Source organism: Centropristis striata, chromosome 17 (genome assembly GCF_030273125.1).
Source record: "Centropristis striata isolate RG_2023a ecotype Rhode Island chromosome 17, C.striata_1.0, whole genome shotgun sequence".
Classification (NCBI taxonomy): Eukaryota; Metazoa; Chordata; class Actinopteri; order Perciformes; family Serranidae; genus Centropristis; species Centropristis striata.
Window position 1 is genome coordinate 30,448,609 of NC_081533.1, and position 23,464 is coordinate 30,472,072.

The window sequence follows — 23,464 nt, forward strand, 5'->3', positions numbered from 1 at the left end:
AATATTGTGGTTTGAAAGGGCAACCTGAAAGGGGCTATTGTTAAAGTAATGTTACCCAACGCTGCTTAGAAGTCGGACTATTAGAATCATTTTAGTCATTTAGCTTGGTATTTTGTTGCCTGGCATTGTCAGACTAGTTTACAAATGCTCTGGAACCTCTCAGTTATGAAAGCGTGCAGACAAAATGCCTCTGAAGAGAACTACAATTAATCAGAGCCACGCATCATTACCCTCAACCAATCACGCATGCAAGCTGGTGCATGATTTGTTTTTAAACAGGAAAAACATGGTGATCGGGTTACAAACTTTCTGAAATCAAAACAGCTAAAATGTGTATTTGGAAACATTTAAGGAGAGAAACGGACAATGCGGTAACAGGATCTTGAATTATATTTGTTCGTAGTTCAGACGTTTGATGTTTGGTTTGGTTGTTGATGTCCAGGAACGACCAGCAGCAGTCTATTCGTCCACAGAGCAATTCCTTTTTTAAAATCTGTAACGTGCAATCTGAAAGAATTGCTACAGAACCTACACTACCGGTCAAAAGTTTTAGAACACCCCAATTTTTCCCAGGTTTTTATTGAAATTCAAGCAGTTCAAGTCAAATGAACAGCTTGAAAGGGTACAAAGGTAAGTGGTGAACTGCCAGAGGTAAATAAAAAAAAGGTAAGCTTAACCAAAACTGAAAAATAATGTACATTTCAGAATTATACAAGTAGGCCTTTTTCAGGGAACAAGAAATGGGTTAACAACTTAACTCTATGGAGTCTTGGGCTATTTTGTCCATTTTTGAATCCTTTTCATGTCTTTGTAAGTCATTTTGTGTCTTTTTTTGGTCATTTTGTGTCTTTTTTTAGTCATTTTGTGTCGTTTTTTAGTCATTTTGTGTCTTTTTTTAGTCATTTTGTGTCGTTTTTTAGTCATTTTGTGTCATTTTTTGGTCATTTTGTGTCTTTTTTTAGTCATTTTGTGTCTTTTTTTAGTCATTTTGTGTCTTTTTTTTGTCATTTTGTGTCTTTTGGTGTCTTTTTTTGTCATTTTGTGTCTTTTTTTGGTAATTTTGTGTCTTTTTTTAGTCATTTTGTGTCTTTTTTTAGTCATTTTGTGTCTTTTTTTGGTTATTTTGTGTCTTTTTTTAGTCATTTTGTGTCTTTTTTTAATCATTTTGGGTCTTTTTTTTGTCATTTTGTGTCTTTTGGTGTTTTTTTTTTGTCATTTTGTGTCTTTTTTTAGTCCTTTAGTCCAACATAAAATGTGATTCTGAATCTTTATTTTACTTTCAAAACACTATCATGCTCAATAAAGAATTTTAAATGCTGCAAATGTGCATTAATTTCAGAGTACACTGAGACATTAAACTGCATCATTTTCAATTAAATTCTGGAAAAGTTGGTGTGTTCTAAAACTTTTGACCAGTAGTGTATGTTGTCTAATGGTTAAATTATCTCACACATTATGTGTTGAAGTATCACAGAAATATGATATGCAGCATCCTGTACAGCTGTGTTAAAGGCTTGTTGCCAAAGTTTTCCACTGACTTTGACCAACAGAATTCTTGTGAGGGAGAGAGTCCTCTAATTCTCTGTGTGCTGCAGGAATGGGGCCTTAAAACAGGGTAAACCCGAACCAGACGGAAGGCCAACACTCATAAAAGCTACGCTAACCACAAGTGTGGTTGGTTGGGAAATGCACTCATTTTTGCACAAATGACTACACGTGTGAACCAGTGAGGAGCTGCACTGGCACCAGTACAGAAGTAACATTCAGTTGCCAACACTGAAGCTAGAAAAACTTGTAAAAGTCTCTGATTCCAACTAATCTTTGCAGCGCGTCTATATCTGTTACTCTAAGGATTAAACTAGTGTTACACTACTGACTGCACTCATCGGGAAAAAAGACATTCTTTGCTTTGCTGTTGTTGCATTACACTCCAGATAAAAGGCCACCTGTCACTCAAAGTCCTTTATTTTATATGCGGCCTTCTTTAAATTCAAATTTAACAGTAATCTTTTTCCACAGGCTAAAAATAAATGTAAGAATAAAATAACAATAATAAACCAAATGACTAATAATAATATCCTTCAATGAATGTGCAACCATTCAAGCCTTGAACTAGCAAGAAAAAGTGCATAAAGACAAGTTTAATTGTTTCTCAGTTTGCTCCACACTGATCTACTGTGTTCAAGCCAAAACACCAGCAGAGCATTCTGGGATTTGTAGTATTATTTGCGCTGTATAATACCGGCGGGCCAGCTCTGGTTGTCATTTGGTATTTCCTCGCGGGCCAAATATAATTATACTGCGGGCCAAATTTGGCCCACGGGCCAGAGTTTGACACCTCTGGTCTAGGTAATTAATGGGAAACCCTTACGCTACATCAAGAAGTGGGAATGTTGCCAATATCAGGATATGTATTTTTTTTACCCATAAAAAAATTATACCGGTATAATCGTGAACGATACCATACGGCGTCTATATCTGTTACTCTAAGGATTAAACTTGTGTTACACTACTGACTGCACTCATTGGGGAAAAATACATTCTTTGCTTTGTTGTTGTTGCATTACACTCCAGATAAAATTTTGTAATATACATAGTGATTGTATTTATGTTTATAATATTTATATATATATAGTAATTTACAATATACATGTATAGGTATTCACAATGTAATATAAATTGTTTATAGTATATGTATATATATAATTATTTATAATATTTGTATGTGACTATATTGATTATTCACATATGTATGTATATACTGACCTGTTAAGGGGTAGAACTAGATATGTTTTTTTACTTCTTCCTACCCCCTTTCGAGCTTGTTTTTTTCAAAAAATGTTTTGCTTTTTTGTTTTGTTTTTTATTTATTCATCTATTAATATTTAAACTAGCTTTTTTATTGCTTGCATGTTCGAAATAAAGACAATCAATCAATCAATCAATCAAAGGCCACCTGTCATTCAAAGGGCCCTGCTTTCATGCAGACATACACCACAAGTGTGGTTGGTTGGGAAATGCACTCATTTTTGCACAAATGACTACACGTGTGAACCAGTGAGAAGCTGCACTGGCACCAGTACAGAAGTATCATTCAGTTGCCAACACTGAAGCTAGAAAAACTTGTAAAAGTCCCTGATTCCAACTAATCTTTGCAGCGCGTCTATATCTGTTACTCTAAGGATTAAACTAGTGTTACACTACTGACTGCATTCATTGGGGAAAAAAGACATTCTTTGCTTTGCTGTTGTTGCATAACACTCCAGATAAAAGGCCACCTGTCATTCAAAGGGCCCTGTTTTCATGCAGACATACACAGTGGTGGGAAGTAACTAAGTACATTTACTCAAGTACTGTACTTAACCCATAAGAACCCACCGTGACACCCGTGTAACAAACACTTTAAATCTTCTTGAACAGGGGTCTCAAACTCAAATTATCTGGGGGCTGCTGGAGGCAGTATCAAAATGACCAAAATTACTAAAAAAAAAATGACACAAAATGACAGAAAAAACTAAATTACTTAAAAAAGATACACAATTACAAAAAAAAGACACAAAATTACTAAAAAAAGACACAAAATGACCAACAAAAGACACAAAATAACAAAAAAAGACACAACAACAGACGCACAAAGACCAAAAAAGACACAAATGACTAATAAAGACAGAAAATGACAAAAAAAAACACAAAATGACCAACAAAAGACACAAAATAACTAAAAAAGACACAACAACAGACACAAAATGACACAAAAAGACACAAATGACCAAAAAAGACACAAAATGACTTACAAAGACACGAAAATTATTCAAAAATGCACAAAATAGCCCAAGACTCCATAGAGTTAATGAGTTAAGGTGAAGCATAAAGCTGAATATGGGAGATTCTAGAAAATTGAAAGTGTTTGTTACATGGGTGTCACCGTGGGTTCTTATGGGTTAAGTCCAATCTTGAGGTACTTGTACTTTACTTGAGTATTTCCATTTTATGCAACTTTATACTTCTACTCCACTATATTTAGAGGCAAATATTGTACTTTTTACTCCACTACATTTAGCTGACAGCTTTAGTTACTTTTCAGACTCAACATGAAAAAATACCATATATTTAATATGATTACACATTTATAAAACATAACAGTGTATTAAGTAGTTAACATTAGTCCTATCTGGACAACAGTAAAATGCTACTTATATAAATGCATCAATACAAATAATCTTATAATATATTTAGAACATATAAAACAATCTGAGTGGGTTCATTCTGCATAACGAGTACTTTTACTTTCGATACTTTAAGTACATTTTGGTGCTGATACTTTTGTACTTTTACTTCAGTAAGTTTTGAATGCAGGACTTTTACTTGAAGTGGAGTAATTTCACAGTGTTTTATTAGTACTTTTACTTAAGTAAGGGATCCTAATACTTCTTCCATCACTGCATATAGCCTACGTTCATGGAAAAGATGATTAGACTCTTTGATTTCTTGTTCATTTTAATGCCTGGTACAACTAAAGGTACATTTGTTTGGATAAATATAATGATAACAACAAAAATAGCTGATAAGAGTTTAATTTAAGAGTTGATGTCTAGACATTTAACATGGTTTTATTGATAATGAAAAATTACCAAAAAATACACAAAACGACCAAAAATAACTGTAAAAGTGACAAAAAAGACACTAAATGACAAAAAATAACTGTAAAAGTGACAAAAAAAGACACAAAATGACAAAAAATGTTTGTAATAATGACCAAAAAAACCACAAAATGGACAACAAAAAAAAACAAACACAAAATGACTGAAAATAAATGTAAAAATTACAACAACAAAAAACAGGAATACTTTTGTACTTTTACTTCAGTATTTTTTGAATGCAGGACTTTTACTTGTAGTGGAGTAATTTCACAGTGTTTTATTAGTACTTTTACTTCAGTAACGGGTCCTAATACTTCTTCCACCACTGGACATACAGTATATTCTGTGCTGTGATGTCTGGCTATAGACAGGAAGCTTACTGGAGAAAAACCCAGAACATATTTGCATCAACAGGAGCCCCTGCCAACACAACATTATACTACATATTGCCATAGTTGTGAAACCCTAACCTACTCAGAACACGACACTTCCATGGAACAAAAGGAAATTGTGGTTATTCAGCTCTTCGTTGGCATGACTCTGAAAGTTTATGATTGTCGGTCTGCAGGTGTTTGTCTTTGTCCCCTTCATGTCCGCCATTCATGGAGCATGAGAGTCACAATACAGTTTAAAGCCAAATTACTTTCAGCACAGCACGTAGAACATCATTGGCAGCATATCTTACTGAATATTACATAACAGGACGGAATATTTTTTTCCAGGGGCGGTGAAGGCATGACCCTGCAGTGTTTCCCCGAGGTTTACAGCCACATACTTTCCAACGGGCATGCCCCCGGGAGAAAATTTTGTACATTTTTAAGGTATAATGCATTGATCCTGTGCACTTTGAGAGCAAACACCTCACATTACATTTTCAGTCAGGAGAAAGTGTGACATAGAATTTGTCACTTTGTTATCCTACTTGTTACTGTGCTGCAGTTAGCTGGCTAGGGGGCTGGCCCTCCCTCGGGTAATTTTTTTTTCCCATATAGAGCCCAAATTTAGTGTCCTCTCGCAGATTCTAATGCCACTATTCCATTATATACACTGATTTTAATCATTACATATTTTAATTAATTTTTGTAAAGGAGAACAAAGGTTCCTGTATGTTTTATTTATGGCATCTTATTTTGACAGTCTTCTTGTAAATTCTGTGGTGGATTCTGTTAACACACTGTGCTCTTATTTTGATAGCAGCATGTGTTTAGTGACAGGAAGTAATTCAGACCGTTAGGCACAGTTTAGCCTTTTGTGATTAAAACAACTTTGATTGTCAGTTATTGCTAACCGAACGGCGAATGCAACAGTGTGTTTGGATTGGTTTGGATCACCTGTGACCGGCCCGGACAGGCTGATGGTATTTAGTTCGGCGCGCACACGGAGAGATGATGTGGGGCGGGACTGATACAGACAGGGAGGCATTCAGGCGTCTCTCTATCATGCTGGAATTGTTTTGCAGCGGAGAAGCAGGGTGGGCAGATCAGTAAATTCAGTGTGTGTGTGAATGCGCGCGGGTGTCTCGGAGGAGGACGCCACAGTCTGGGTAATTAATGAGAAACCCTGGTGCACGTGTGTTTGTGTGCACACATCGGGGCGGAACTTTGCTTTGTGCACGACAGAGAGCAGACGAGAATTGTAAACGTCAACCAAGTAGAGACAGAAATGACATGCTGTCGTGTAAATAAGATAAATATCATAAGCTTATTTAGTTTGTTCAATAAAAGGACAAGATATATCAGAAAGGTAACCTTAAATGACTTATGTTGTGATTTGCCGCAATATAGAAAATAAAATTAACTTGATTGTCAATAATATAATGTTAGGGGAAACACTGACCTGTTGAAGGCATACAGATTTCTTACGTGCTTGAAAAGTAAAAAAAATGTAACAATGTCAAATATACAGATACAGATGTACAGTATAAAATGTAGATTAAATATTCCAGCCTTACTGGGAGGTCCTGTAGAAGTGAAGCCACACTGTATTTTTCGATTCCCTTTGATGCCTCTGTTTAGACTGCCAAACAAAACCAATTGCTTCTGTTGCACCTGAGATGACATCATTTAAATTTCTACTTCGGGGGAAATTCCTCTTCTTGGCTTCTGATATGCGTGTCATGAATCACACGTGAGCCCGTTTCTACGTTTGATTGATAATTTAGTTGTACATGCGACAATATCAATAAAGACATTCTTATTCTGATAAATGAGTGCAGGTTTGCAGGCAGACCTCCTAAAAGAGTCACTCCTAAAAGGGTCTGTTGAGTCCGGTGTTAATCAGAAACTCTTTTCATACTGCATACCGCAAAAGTGCCGTAACGAGCTCTACTGACATTTTGCCTAAGGACATGAATACTTATTCCGTAACAGCGTAATATTGGTTTCCCCAATCTGTGAGTTTCTGTTTCTGGCTGTAGAGATTCTACAGACTCAAGTAAAGTTGTTTTGCATTTTGCTGAACATGATTGGATTACTGTTGGACTCAAGTGAGAGGCGTGTTTCTGATTATATGCTCCACTTTCTTTCTTATTACCCTCTGTTACTGCTAAGGCGTCACAGAGCCTGGATCACTCTGTTCCCCCATAATGCCTCTGGGATGTCCAGACTTAAGGCGAAGTGTCACAGAGGGGTAAATATCGCAGCTTGAAACGGCAATCTGAAAGGGGCTAAAGCAGACAAGATTGCCTCAGACATTCAGGGGTTTTTGTTTTGTTTTTGTTTTTTTAAATGAATGTGAGAAAACTCAGTTTTTATGAAGACCTGTATGTGTGGAAAAGACAAAGGCAGTGACATTAATTCTGGAACATGCTAACTGATGACACATGCTAACGCTAACTCCGCACTGTAAACCCCAATGTTGCTTGTTTGCCATTATAACTAATTTTTAACTAAAGATTTGTGCAAAAAGTCATTTTAACTTAAAATATTGAGCCAAAAAGCAAGATTCATTTGATTTAACTCCATTGTCTTCGTTGTCTTGACATAAAATTATTTCGCAGCATCGACACTCAAATATTTTAGTTGAAACAACAAGTTGGTTTTACAGTGCACCTTTAAGTAATAAAATTGAGAAAATAGAGAAATGTTCAATATCATGAATAAAAACTACTGCCTGAAACCCCAGAAAACCACAATTAAGAGAGTTGCCAAAAATCTTGTTTTCCATCTACAAGCTGAAGTCTTCAAGATTCCATGTTAAATACCAAGTGTATACGGCAAAGGACATTCCTCAGCCATTTGGGCAAAGTGGTAAACTCAGTGATGTAATCTGTTTCAAGATCAAAGACGAGGTAGAAAAGATGAAAGATACATCACCTGCACTGGCGACCAGCTCCTTGGCTCGGCTGTGGGCACAAAAAACACTGTGTGAGACAAATATGACACTGTTTCAGGAGGTTATTAGCTTAGTAGCAGTGGTGGGCCGTCAGGGCCAGCAAGGCCTTCTCTGCTGGCCTAACATAACCAGAAATCATGATCATAATTATGATAAAGGTTAATTTAATTTTTCATTTACTTTCCCTAAATATCTAAAAGTATTCATATTCTCCTCATGACATATTATGCTCCTTCCAGTGCTGTTGTTTTTAGGCTAGAGTTTTTATCCAATCAGAATTCAGCTATCTTATGTTGCCAGGCTGTATGAAATCTGCCCGGGCCTTCAGAATCAACAATGCGGGCGTCTGTGCACTGTAAGTGAACGGGCAAATACAGTTGATAGATAGTTGTGATAGCCAATCAGAGCACGAGTTGTGTCAGTAAGGCCCTCTAGCTGGCCTCACGTTGAATGTGACATTTACGCGTCCTGTGATTGGATATGGATACTAGGGCTGGGCGATATGGCCCTAAAAGAATATCACGATATTGAAGGCTATTTTTGCGATAACGATATTCTTGACGATATTAGGAAATATTTAAAAAGATATAGAAAACATGATTTTTTTTTTAGTCTGTATAAATAATTAAAAATCTAAAATGTAGTTTGAAGTGCAAATCTCAACAGTTGCCAAATACAAAAAAATGTTACTCTTGAGTATGAGCAAATAATAAAAATAACCATTTAGGGGTTTCAGGGGCATATTTTAATGACATTTTGTAAAGGAGAATAAAGGTTCTTGTATGTTTTATTTAAGGCATCTTATTTTGACAGTCTTCTTGTAAATTCTGTGGTGTACTCTCTTAACACACCGTGCTCTTATTTTGAAAGCTGCATGTGTTTAGTGACAGGGAGTAAGTAGCTTTTTGTGATTAAAACAACTTTAACCACTACATCAAGAAGTAGGAACGTTGCCAATATCATGATATGCATTTCTTTTAACCATAAAAACAATATACCGATATTATCATGAACGATACAATATGGCACACCCCTAATGGATACTTACTAGTTTGAGCCACGGCAGTGCTATGCAGATCAACAGAGTCACACCCTGGACTGTTAACGGTACGTAAATAATCTGGCGCATTGGCGCAGCTGTGTGGTTGTACTCAAAGCAACAGGTCACAGAAAGTCGTGATACGTCACGTTTTGACATGAAAAAGTTTTTTCACAAAGAGACTTGTTTATTGTGTCGCTGGCCGTCTTGTTAGTGTCTTTCTGATATTAACCCATTGACGCCTAAAACTTCCTGTAAAACCTCTGGGCGATTTTAAAATAACCCCCTAAAACCTGAAGTTTTTCTGGAAATTCAACAGAAGTGTCAACGCTTCTACTAAATAATAGATTTTTCAGCCTCTGTAGCAGATAGAAATGAAATTCAAAAAGTATTTGAGAGCTTATACAAATACTACAAAATGACGTATCCGCTTTCCAGGCTTCAATGGGTTGAACTGCGATTTTGCAATTTATTGTACAATCTTGTTAAAGCTTGCATATTCTTTGTGGACTCATTTAATAAAACTTTTTGGAAAGATAATTTTAAAGACCCTTTTATTTTTAAGTTTTGACAGTAGCAGGATAATAGCCCATTTTGTACACAACTGAGGTGATACAATGCCTAGTAGTGCTTAAAGGAACACTCCACCGTTTTTTCATATTAAAACATGTTATTCGGTCAAGTAAGACGAGTTGATACAGACCTCTTGCGTCTCAATGCGTGCACTCAATCGCCCTGGCGCGCGGCGCCACTTGGCTAGCACTTAGCTTAGCCCAGTTCATTCATTACGGTCCAAACAGATGGACAGTTAGAAGCGGCCAAACTCCTCCACGTTTTCCCTATTTAAATACAGCTACACGAGTAGTTAAACGACCAAGTATGGCGACACAAAATAAAACGTGGCGCTTTTCTAAGCGGATAAAAAGGATAACTATAATGTATGGCGGAATAGCACTTGGGAGCACTTCGACTCGGCGCAGTAATATCATCACTCCTGAAAAATCTTCTCCCCTCAGGAGTGATGATATTACTGCGCCGAGTCGAAGTGCTCCCAAGTGCTATTCCGCCATACATTATAGTTATCCTTTTTATCCGCTTAGAAAAGCGCCACGTTTTATTTTGTGTCGCCATACTTGGTCGTTTAACTACTCGTGTAGCTGTATTTAAATAGGGAAAACGTGGAGGAGTTTGGTCGCTTCTAACTGTCCATCTGTTTGGATCCTAATGAATGAACTGGGCTAAGCTAAGTGCTAGCCAAGTGGCGCCGCGCGCCAGGGCGATTGAGTGCACGCATTGAGACGCAAGAGGTCTGTATCAACTCGTCTTACTTGACCGAATAACATGTTTTAATATGAAAAAACGGTGGAGTGTTCCTTTAAGTGTGTTTCTAACTACTCTCCAGTCCTGGTGTTATAAATGCTGGCATAATGAAAGGTATTTATTGACTAAGTTGGACATCACTGAAGGCCTAAGTGTGAAATGCACCGCCCGCCACTGCTTAGTATCCATCAGTCCCTCACTTCAGAACCATATACTGTTCCTGCGAAGTTTTCATGGAAATGGAATTTTATTATTACTCATAGGGGCCATCAGTGTTCCAGCAAGTGTCTCTCTGATGAGATATGTGAGGCTGCAGCAGCCATAGGAAAAAGTGAGCTGTGTGACTGTGTGGTGACAGTTGTGAGTGATGGCAGCGTGGCTCACTTCTCCAGGCTGGGGGAGCGGGTGAGCAGGTTGGCCGAGGACGCCGCTTTCTTGTCCAGACGTTTCCTCTGCCTCTCCGGGTTCCCCAGCTTCTCACTGTTTCTACGAACCCTGGAACACCAGAGGAAAGAAATCAGATACAGTCTCCAGTGGTAAACACTGTGTGTGTGTTTACATACAGACACTAAATCCCACACAGATGCATGCAGTTACCCCACCATTCATGTATGCAACATGGTAGTTTATGGATATAAGGTGGAAAGAGTTTGAACACAGAGAGACATCGATGCTTCGGATCTTTTACTTACACTGTTAAAAATATCTGTAGATTTTACGGTGAAAAACTGTTAAACCATGACAGTAAAAGACCGTAAAATGATAAATGGGTTAATTCAGTTTCAGTAACAATGAAACACCCTAAATGTATATATCAGCCAAAACACTATTTTTTCCTTTTTTTGGGGGGAAAAATACATTACTTCATTGTAAAATACACTGGCACAGTGAATATAAAAAATATGCTAACATATTTACAAGCCATCACTGTAATTTTTAGCATTTATTTTTTGTAAAAATACATTTTCACACTGTTCAATGTACGAAACACCATATCTCTAACAGAAATATACTGTTATATTTAATGGTAAAATCTTTAATCTATGCAGCATTTATAAAATATTTTCTTGTCAATCATATCTGCCATATGACAAACAGCGTTTCTTTTGATGGAAAAACGTTTTCTTTTTTACGGAAAAATATGGAATAAAATGGCAATCTTAAATGTGAAATCAACAGTGCTAATATCATTTTACTGTAATATTAGAAAAAGTTGCACCGAATTTATTACAGTAAAGTTCTGGCAACCACAGCTGCCGGTATTTTACCGTAAAAACAACTGTTTTTTTTTACAGTGTATTTAAAAGATCAAAAATATCATTCAGAGATGCACAAAGCTCCGGGAATTTCAGCCCCTTCTCCAGGAGCTGAGTCTTGATGACTGCCAGTACATTATTTTGGTATGTACCCAAAATTAACTGATTTAGCTGTGAATTAATTGCAATAAACGGATCAAAAGTATTATGAAATAAAGTCTGAATTCATGCTTGGTCAGGTGAGCACCAGGTGACGAGCAAACAACTTTTAAAATTGTAGAACTTTCCAGCAGGTGTCTCACTTTTTGGTTTTGGTTTCATTTACGTACTAGCTGCAGACTAGCATGGTTGATGTTTAAATATCATATGAATGAGTGTATAATTTCATTCATTAATTCTGGGTTTTGTGTTTATGTTTGCATTACAGGTTTACAACCTAATCAACATCACCGTTTACTTTTCTAATTAACGGCACTAATAAGCTAACGAGCGGTAGGCTATCGTAGTGTAACAGCTACCCAGTGTGTGGATGCTTATTGTGTATGTTGAGAAAATAAAAATCATAAAAGTGACTGGAGTTGTATCCGCCGTACCTTTCCCGATAACCCTTCCAGAGGGGTGTTTATTAAACTATAGAAGATAGATTAGTAAAAATCTGGACAAAAATGTTTGTTTTCTAAATGGACTTCTGATCTATCAGAGCTTTAATATGCAGAAGATTCTCAACACCTGGTGGTCATTAAAACTACTAAGGGGCCTTTTCTGGTTTCTAGCTGGCAACCATGAATTTTGCTGGTTAAATTTATGCCTGTCACTGGCAGAATGAGATAATTAACATTAACTCCTACACTGTAAGAAATGTTTGTAGAAATTACAGTAAAAAACTGTCAATTTGCATCAGAAATAGGTCGTAAAATTAAACATTGTACATCACCGTAGTAGATACTTTTAATTACTGTAAATCAAAGAATAGTATAAAACTTTAAATTCTACTGCCATAAACTGTAGAAAACACACAGTTTTGTAAAAATATAACATTTTCATGCAAAGTTAATGGAGATATACCATGATGACACAATTATCCCAAAAGTAATGGGATTATTCAGTATAAATTACAGTTTTTTTTGCTGATATTTACATTTACATACGCTCACTGTATTTTTTACGGTGATGTTCTGGCAACCACAGCTGCCGGTATTTTACCGTAAATTAAACAGATTTTTTTTTACAGTGTACAACCCTAAATACTTACTTGTCAAAGGTAAAAGTTAGCAAGACAAGATGCGTTTGACCAACATGTCTCAGACAAATGTCCCCAAATCCATTACAGAGCAGGAAAGAGCAGGAATGTTAGCTACTCTATGAAATAGTATCCAGGACCAGTGTTACACTGCTTCCTATATAAAGAATGTTCCAGACCTTAAGGGGCCTTGTAGCCTGTAACACCACAGGGTGTAGTTAGCTAATGACATGCTAACTCTTAGGCTTGGAAATAAGGTTAGGCAACTACTGTAGGTAGTTAGCTATTAGACAGACGTGTTTATTAGGGCTGTAACAGTTTGTGTATTCCCACTGAACCATCACAGTACACACTGCAAAAAAGCCAACTTGTATTTTTTGGCCTAAAACAGTGATTTAAGTTGGTAAAACTTGGAAATATAAATTATTGACATTTAGGGCAATAATGTAAGTTTGCACAACAAAGGAAGCCAGTTGTCTGCTCAAAAACAAGTTTGTGAGTTGTTGTTACTTATATCTTTAAGTTGGGGTTCACAACAAGGGACAATAGTTCTGCTAACTCTTATTTCTTTGTTGTGAAATGCGGGAAAGCGGTGAAATTCATTAGCGAAAGCTAGCGGCTAATTGATGCTAGCGGCTAACTGATGCTAGCGGCGCTGCTTGTTACAGCTACAAGAGTAGCCATTAGCGTATCAATGCTAACTCAAAATTGTGGTCGCAACATTAGCTGACATTTCATAGCGGCGTTACAATCGTGCCAATTCAGCACATTGCAGAAGTTAGCAGAAGTAAGGATTAAAAGTTATTACAATGTAAAATTGTAAGTTAGTACAACTTACTAACTTAAAGTTGAGTTGACAAAAATCTGAATTCAGAGTTGAGCAAACTCAAAAACAAAACTTAAAATATTTAGTTTAATTGTCCAACTTAAAAATGTTATCGAAGTTTGTTGCCTTGAAATTTTGAGTTCACCCAACTTTTCTTTTTTTGCAGTGCAGGGGATACGATCTGGTGCACATAGTCGCACTCAAAATGCACAGTATGTAGATTGGTTCCACATTTTGGCATTAAAGTTTACAAGGGGGAGTTCCGCCTAAACACTTTTAGCCATACGCTGTTAGCAAAATGTGCTGAGGTTAGCACAACAAGCAGATTGGCATGTGAGTCCATGAATGTATAAAGAGAACTGGATACGGCGTTGGAGGCACTGCCACGTTCATACTGATGAAACTTGCTCAGTGGACCATGAAGCCAAAAAAATTGGACTTCCGTTTATGAAATTACTTAACAGCTTAACAGCTCTTCGGCACTGTGAGGCCCATAGGCCAAGTGCACAAGAGACTTCCTGCAAGCAGAGCTGGATACTTACTTTGAATTAAGCACTACCCTAACTTGAATGAATAAAATGTTTAGTTCAATGACTTTCCAAATGTTATCAGATCGAGTGAATCAAATTCTGATGCTTAATAACTAATTCTACAGGGGTTGTTACAATCAAAACCATGTATCCTAAGGCATAGGTTTGACTTTTTATTGTTCATTTTGTATTTTCAGCTTCACAGCACAAGACATGCTTTTAGTTTTATATCCTATTGTGACAAGTTGTATTTTGTTAAGGTGTTTATTCAGTTATTATAAAACAGATATGCTTGAAATGTCCTTTATTTTTAGAATGAAAATAGTTTACTAAGGTTGCCAGTGGACAAAAGGCTGTCTCATTCAATTAAAATGATATACACTACCGGTCAAAAGTTTTAGAACACCCCAATTTTTCCAGTTTTTTTATTGAAATTCAAGCAGTTCAAGTCAAATGAACAGCTTGAAAGGGTACAAAGGTAAGTGGTGAACTGCCAGAGGTAAATAAAAAAAGGTAAGCTTAACCAAAACTGAAAAATAATGTACATTTCAGAATTATACAAGTAGGCCTTTTTCAGGGAACAAGAAGTGGGTTAACAACTTAACTCTATGGAGTCTTGGGCTATTTTGTCCATTTTTGAATTATTTTCATGTCTTTGTAAGTCATTTTGTGTCTTTTTTTGGTTGTTTTGTGTCTTTTTTTAGTCATTTTGTGTCTTTTGGTGTCTTTTTTGTCATTTTGTGTCTTTTGGTGTCTTTTTTTTTGTCATTTTGTGTCTTTTTTTGGTCATTTTGTGTCTTTTTTTGGTTGTTTTGTGTCTTCTTTTAGTCATTTTGTGTCTTTTGGTGTCTTTTTTGTCATTTTGTGTCTTTTGGTGTCTTTTTTTTTGTCATTTTGTGTCTTTTTTTGGTCATTTTGTGTCTTTTTTAGTCCTTTAGTCCAACATAAAATGTGATTTTGAATCTTTTTTTTACTTTCAAAACACTATCATGCTCAATAAAGAATTTTAAATGTTGCAAATGTGCATTAATTTCAGAGTACACTGAGACATTAAACTGCATCATTTTCAATTCAATTCTGGAAAAGTTGGTGTGTTCTAAAACGTTTGACCGGTAGTGTAGGTTACACAGGATTTGCAAACCATTGCCTCCTGTTTATTACTTCTCCTTTTTTTTCTTTTTACAGCCCTCCATCTTTTATGGAACCTGTGTTGAAACACAAGCAGTCAGACAGGTTGTAAACCAGCCAGCCGTTCATCCAGAGCAGGAAGTAGGTCTGATAATTGTGATGTTTACAACAGAGTTAGGGTTGCAACCTGTGTTCACCTACTTTTCTCTTCCAACACACAGTTGTGAACCATAAACAATCTGTTGGTGCGACACACCCCATTTTCTTACGACATGCAATTGGTAGCCATTGGACCAGCAGCATCACCAGAGGAAGTGTTGACAGACTAAATAAAGCTGTGGCATCTATATACGTCACTGGCCTCCGATTGAGGAAGTGAAACTCAGCTGGAAACAACCTTCGCCTCTCAAATCTCTCTACACTGTAAAAAAAAAAAAATCTGTTTAATTTACGGTAAAATACCGGCAGCTGTGGTTGCCAGAACATCACCGTAAAAAATACAGTGAGCGTATGTAAACGTAAATATCAGCAAAAACTGTAATTTATACTGAATAATCCCATTACTTTTAGGATAATTGTTTCATCGTGGTATTTCTCCATTAACTTTGCATGAAAATTTTATATTTTTACAGCAAAACTGTGTGTTTTCTACAGTTTATGGCGGTAGAATTTAAAGTTTTATACTATTCTTTGATTTACAGTAATTAAAAGTATCACTACGGTGATGTACAATGTTTAATTTTACGACCTATTTCTGATGCAATTTGACAGTGTTTTACTGTAATTTCTACAAACATTTTTTACAGTGTACTACTACTCCAAAATGAAATTTTGTAGAGAATGTAGAGGTGTAGTAGCCTGAGCAAGGGGAACAACTTTATAAAACCTTTATAAAACCTTATATATACAATAAGAAATACATAAGGACTATTTAAATACCAATACACCTCATATTTATTGTATATAAATTGTTCTTTTACTTTTTTTTTTTTTTTACTTTTGATACTGTGTGCTTTTTAACCTGTTTGCTGCTGGAAACTCAATTTCCCTGAGGCAGCCATCCCAAGGGATCAATAAGGTTTTATCTAATCTAATCTAATCTAATCTATTGAGCCTAAAATGAAAATTAAACAGCCTAATAAGTCTAAATTAGCCTACCAACATTATTAATAGTCATATTGAGCATTTATTAATATGATTTTGAAAACTAGTCTATCTCGGGGAACTCAAAACTAAACTCAAAGTTGGCAAAACTTAAAGGTTAAGGCACCGGGCCGGAGACTTTCGTTAGCTATGAAGCACATTTTAGTTGACTTATATGTCAAAACTTTTTTAACATGCTGTAATATGGCTATACAATTTCACAATTGAGGAATACAAAACTTAAATTATTTAGTTTAATTGTCCAACTTAAAATTTTATCAAAGTTTGTTGCCTTGAAATTTTGAGTTCACCCAACTTTTCTTTTTTTGCAGTGTGTTGATACTCTGATTACATTAACTGCCCACAGCCAATACAGTGATTTCTCTTTTACAAAGCTCTGCAGATAACTTCTTCTTCATGGAGTCGGGGTGGATGGATTTGCCGAGTTCACAAGTAGGAGCTCCAACTTTAAGTGGTGTTGCTCGGCTTTCTTTCTAGTAGGAGGTCAGAAATGTTCAGGTTCTAAGTTGGCAGGAATGCAGCATGAATTAAAGATCAAAGTTTGGGAAACACTGGACTAGAGCACATGTTACCCATCACCATGAGACCCATTTACAAAACCACAACAAGGAAGTAAGACAAAGGAATATATGCATGCACACGCACAAGTAAACACAAGCCCAGTGGTCCGGCGGGTTGAGTTGACAGTGGAGAACGAATCACAGCATGCAAGAGATCCGATTTGTTTGAATAAGACGATGTTAAAAGAGCAGAACTGCATGAGAAACAATCAAGATTTAAGGCTTTAAGGCTTGTATGTTTCTGCAAAACCCAGTTGAATGGCAGCTCATTAGTGTGTCTGCACATCTGCATCGTCTTACAGAGTCATCGACCTCAATACTTTGTGGCCACAGTAAAGCTGTAACAGAGAGGACCGCACTGGAGGTTCTTTTGATGGATATTAACTCGGATCTATGCTGTTTGGACAGATATGCCAATTGAGAAAATGTCATCCGTATAGAACTTTCTCTTTCAGTCCAAGTGTATACATGCTGTAACCCTAACCTGCTCTGAGCTCTTTTTTGCTCATTACGCTCTGTTCAATTGCCCCTCACATCACATTTTCCACTGGACTCAAATCCGTGTGTGCCATGAAGCTAATCTTGGACGTGTCACTCAGTGTGGACGAGTGCTGCCATTATGTTTAATGTTTCCCTCGCCCCCTACTCAAACACACGGAGGCTGGAGCGAACATGACGAAAGAACATGTCATCCCCCTCGGGTTACAGCATAATCACACCCTGGCAACCTGAGGCCGCTTGTATTATAAGGGAGGTTGTAGCGCAGGGGTCTCAAACTCGCGGCCCGCGGGGCAATTGCGGCCCTCGTGACGATATTTACGTTTTTTAGGTAATTTCGTGTCTTTTTTTAATAATTGTGTGTCGTTTTGTAATAATTGTGTCTTTTTTGGGGTAATTTTGTGTCTTTTTTAAATATTTGTGTGTCGTTTTGTAATAATTGTGTCTTTTTTTTGGGTAATTTTGTGTCTTTTTTTAGTAATTTCGTGTTCTTTTTTGGTCATTTTGTTTATTTTTTAAGTAATTTAGTTATTTTTCTGTCATTTTGTGTCTCTTTTGGTCATTTTGTGTCTTTTGTAAGTAATTTTGTGTCTTTTTTGTCATTTTGTGGGCTTTTTTGGTAATTTTGATACTGCCTCCAGCGGCCCCCAGGTAATTTGAGTTTGAGACCCCTGTTGTAGCGTAACTGGGGTTTGCAGTCACACAAGTCAGAATCAAGACATTTGTTTGATTTGTTTTTAAAAGCCATGCGATCAATCACGAAAGAGAGGATGATTACGAGGACAGCGGTGGTGACGGGGAGGACGACGAGATCACGCACAGTTGTTTCTTCTCTCCTTCCCGGATGGGGGACAGGGGGGCCGAGCGGGGACCGAGGTTCTGGTCTGAGGTCCTAACTGAGGCTGTGGGAGAGCCCAGATCCTCTGGAGAGCAGCTCCCATCCTGGAAGTCCTCTCTCTGGAGGCCTCGGATCGTGGTGGGCTGGATGGGTTCCTCCACCGATGATGCCCAACTCAGCTCCTTTTCCGGCTCCGCTCCACCTTCTTCGTCTTCCTCCTGCTCGTCATCCTCCTCTTCCAAGCTGGGGACGCGGTGAAGCTTGCCTCGGGTCCCCTCAACCACAGGCTCCCCTGGAGGAAGGGCGTCCTCCAGTTGGAGACTCTGGACCCTCCTGGGGAGAGGGACCCTGTCCTGCCCAGTGTCCTGCCCCGGGAGGTTAGACTCTGTCTGGGTGGACCTGTCCAGTGTTGCTGGTCTGGGTCTCGGCTTCATGGACACTGGACTTCCTATGTGGCCATTGGCATTGGTCACAATGCTGTCTGACAGTTGGCTAGAGATAGTTCAAAGGAGTCAAAGAGTCATACAGCATATTACACTTCATAGGAACAAACAGGCAGGATTCTGAATAGACCAGCATGCCTCTGACGTATCTAAATAAATGTTTATACACCAAGTGAAAAAATTTTTTTTAGAGCCCTCATCATCCCTTGCTGTGTAGGTTCAGTACCTGGGGACAAGTGGACGATCCCGTCCATGGCTGAGAAACTTGCTCAGTGGACCATGAAGCCAAAAAAATTGGACTTCCGTTTATGAAATAACTTAGATCCTTAACAGCTCTTCCGCACTGTGAGGCCCATAGGCCAAGTGCACAAGAGACTTCCTGCAAGCAGAGCTGGATACTTACTTTGAATAAAGCACTACCCTAACTTAAATGAATAAAATGTTTAGTTCAATGACTTTCCAAATGTTATCAGATCGAGTGAATCAAATTCTGACGGTGTGTTCAGACCGGACGCGTAGGGAATATTTCGCGCAACAAGATTACATACAAAGTCAATGCAAACACGCGAATAGACGCAAATTTTTGCCGGCGGCGCGAATCGCGGGTTTCGCGCGACGCAAATGCCGCGAATGTCGCGGCGCGAATGAAACAACGCAAATTCGCGTGAGTTCAATAAATTCAACTTTGGCGAAATATTCGCGTGACGCTGTGTCGGGACAGCCTATCAGCGTTGAGATTCTGGACGACAGTGACGTCATGCATCCCGGGAACCCGCCTATTCCGGAAAAATGGAGGAGAAAGCTTTTTGACACATCATGACCCTCCTACCGCAACCGGAACCATAAAGACCTTGCCTGGAGGAGGGTGAGTGAGGTCACCGGTCTGCCTGGTAAGTTGTGACAATGTGATTTCAGCTATCTGTTGTAGCTACTTCTCTACAAAGTTAGCATTAGCATTAGCAGCCTTCGCGGCCGGCATTTTTCGCGAGTTATTTACTCACGCGAGTAAATTCAACTACTCGCGCGAGTAACGCGACGCGAAAATTCGCTACGCGTCCGGTCTGAACACACCGTGATGCTTAATAACTAATTCTACAGGGGTTGTTACAATCAAAACCCAGTGTCCTGCCCCGGGAGGTTAGACTCTGTCTGGGTGGACCTGTCCAGTGTTGCTGGTTTGGGTCTCGGCTTCATGGACACTGGACTTCCTATGTGGCCATTGGCATTGGTCACAATGCTGTCTGACAGTTGGCTAGAGATAGTTCAAAGGAGTCAAAGAGTCATACAGCATATTACACTTACATTTACATTCAGTCATTTAGCAGACGCTTTTATCCAAAGCGACTTACAGGAAGAGTAAAAGCAAACATATAGTGCAATAAGAGCTATTAGTGCATCAATAAGTGCTAGTGACAATTCTTTGAGGAGTAGAATTATCGTGTGGTCTAGGAGAGAAGATGCTCTCTGAAGAGCTGGGTCTTCAGGTGTTTTTTATAGGTACTTCATACGAACAAACAGGTAGGATTCTGAATAGACCAGCATGCCTCTGATGTACCTAACTAAATGTTTATACACCAAGTGAAATAAAACAATGATGAGCCCTCATCATCCCTTGCTGTGTAGGTCCAGTACCTGGGGACAGAGTGGACGATCCCGTCCATGGCTGAGCTGGAGGACAGTCTTTTGCTGCTGGTGCAACCATCAGAGCAGCACACCTGGTTCAGCACTCGAGCAGCACCTGGGTTCACTGGGTAGGATGAAAGTACATTATTATTATTTTATGGACGTATGCGACATATGTTGCTGTAGTGGCTGTCACTGTCATGACGTGTTGGTTTATATTGGGTTAATATTACTATTTTTTGTTATTGTTGTTATTATTTTTTTTTTTTTTAATTTATTGAATTACTTATTTTATTTATTCTTGTTTATTTGTTTTCTCTCGTTAGCGCTTCTTGCTTTGTTTGCCTATTTATTTTCATTGTGTGATACATATTAATGAGCCATGTTATATATTTTTATATATATGTCGTAGCATCTGCCCCTCATCCACATACACACACACACATACACCTGTGATGCCTCTGTGCAAATCGTTTATCATTCATGTTTTTCTTTGTTGTTGTTCGCGCTGTATGTCTACTGTCTCTACTTGTGGTCCACATGGTGTAGTGTATTTGTCTCTCATGTCACCTGTTTGTTATGTCATTTCACCAATAAAAAAAATAAAAAAATATGATTTTATGGATACTGAACTGGCGCACCCAGTATGTCCAGTCATTTCTTCTTGATCGATGGGTCAGAGAATTAGAGTGTGCACCATTTAAGTCAAGTCAAACTTTTATTTTTTTTAAGGGAGGGATTTCTTTAGAAATTAAAAACATAATCCTTTCCCCCCCTGGCTTTTAATCAAGTTTAAGTGGACATCTTGCAAAAACAAAATTTTATTTACATTTTTTAATTTATTTAATTATATTTTTAATTTATTTTATTCTATTGTTGCACTGTGTTTATGTATTTTAGTATTTTAGTTTTTACCGTATTTCCTGCAACTGTGATATCTGTACAGCACTTTGGTCAACCCCGGTTGTTTTAAATGTGCTCTATAAATAAAGTTTGACTTGACTAAATAAAAATAAAGTTTGACTTGATAATAATGACAGTTAATATTTCACACTTTATTTTGTCGGTCACTTGTACTATCTAGTTACAATGTTTTAAGATTTAAGATTAAGATTAATTACTTTTATTAATCCCACAATGGGGAAATCCAATCTTTGCATTTAAACCATACCTATTTTACGCGCAAGTGAACACACCATGCAAGGAACAGTGGGCAGCACATTACTGCACACAGGGATTTAAGCAGTGGTGGAATGTAACTAAGTACATTTACTCAAGTACTGTACTTAAGTACAATTTTGAGATATTTGTACTTTACTTGAGTATTTCCATTTTATGTTACTTTATACTTCTACTTCACTACATTTTGAGGCAAATATTGTACTTTTTACCCCACTATATTTAGCTGACAGCTTTAGTTACTTTTCAGTTCAAGATTTAACATAAAAACATAATTAATATGAAATGTTTGCTAACATGTTAACATGTTTTAAATTGAACATCATAAGAGTATATTAAGTTGTTAAAATGAGCCCTACCTTGAGAAAATTAAAGCGGTCCGTACATAAATGCATCAAAAATAATAACCCAACAATATATTTTTAGATTATATGAAACAATCTGAGTGGGTCCATTCTGCATAATGAGTACTTTTACTTTTGATACTTTAAGTACATTTTGATGCTGATACTTCTGTACTTTTACTTCAGTAAGTTTTGAATGCAGGACTTTTACTTGTAGTGGAGTAATTTCACAGTGTTGTATCAGTACTTTTACTTAAGTAACGGATCTGAATACTTTTTCCACCACTGGATTTAAGGGGGGTTATGTGCCTTGCTCAAGGGCACTTTAGTCATTGACCGGTCAGTACTGGGATTCGAACTGGCAACTCTCCGGTTACAAGCCCGATTCCTAACCTCTAGGCCATGGACTGCCCAATTTACTCAATAGATCTGAACCTGATGAGGTTCCTGATGAATAGAGTATGCAATGACAACATGCACTCACCGGCCACTTCATTAGGTACACTGTTCAACTGCTCGTTAACACAATTATCTAATCAGCCAATCACATGGCAGCATCTCAATGCATTTAGTCATGTAGCCATGGTGAAGACGGGCTGCTGAAGTTCAAAGCAGCATCAGAATGAGGAAGAAAGTTGATTTAAGTGACTCTGAACGTGGCATGGTTGTTGGTCTGAGTATTTCACAAACTGCTGATCTAACAACCATCTCTAGGGTTTACAGAGAATAGTCCAAAAAAGAGAAAATATCCAGTGAGGCTTGATGTCTTGTTGAAATCTCTTCAGCTTGTGTTAACCATAGACCTTCTTTCAGGCTTCTAACCACCAAGCCATTCACAATCTTCACTAAGTTTGAGAGGTTAGACCTCAGGGTGCTAACATGCTAACTTACTTCAGGGTTTATGAACTATTTCCTGTGGCCCTATATTGTATTGGCGTTGATACACAAAGTGAAAAAAGAGGAATTGGTGTGGTGGACGATAAAGGACAAGCTTGTTTTTACCTCTTTTTTTGTTACTATTTTTAGGCAAAGTAGATAAAACATTAAAAAAGTGATCGCACGGTCGCTGTCTGTCCATCTTTTCTCTTCCTGACCTTAAAACTGCGTGATGCAGGCCTGTATTTATTTTCTCTATATTCACGATAAAAAAAAAAAAGAAAATTAAACACTGTTTAACATGTCTCATAATTTAAAAAATGAAAATTACAGATAATAGATTTTGACAGAATTTTTAAAAGGTCTAATGCAGCCTTCTGTTCTGAAAGACCGCAAATAACTTTTAAACACGGAAACACAAATAATTATCATGAAAAACATTGATTTTATTTTTACAAGTCTCAAAAACTATTGGCTTGATGTCTTGTTGATGCCAGAGGTCAGAGGAGAATGGCCTAATGGTTTAACAGTAACTCAAATAACCACTAGTTACAACCAAGGTCTCTGAACTAGGGCTGGGCGATATGGCCCTAAAAAAATATCACGATATTTCAGGCTATTTTTGCG

General features: G+C 37.5%; 1 protein-coding gene across 1 annotated transcript in view; it reads right to left on the reverse strand.

Annotated features, from left to right (window-relative positions):
• Positions 1–23,464, reverse strand: part of eml3 (EMAP like 3) — a 110,711-nt gene that overhangs the window by 36,478 nt on the left and 50,769 nt on the right. Inside the window, 4 exon segments of the mRNA XM_059354200.1 lie at positions 7,955–7,983; positions 10,717–10,827; positions 18,355–18,864; positions 20,448–20,562. Of these exon segments, the coding sequence (XP_059210183.1) occupies positions 7,955–7,983; positions 10,717–10,827; positions 18,355–18,864; positions 20,448–20,562 (765 nt within the window).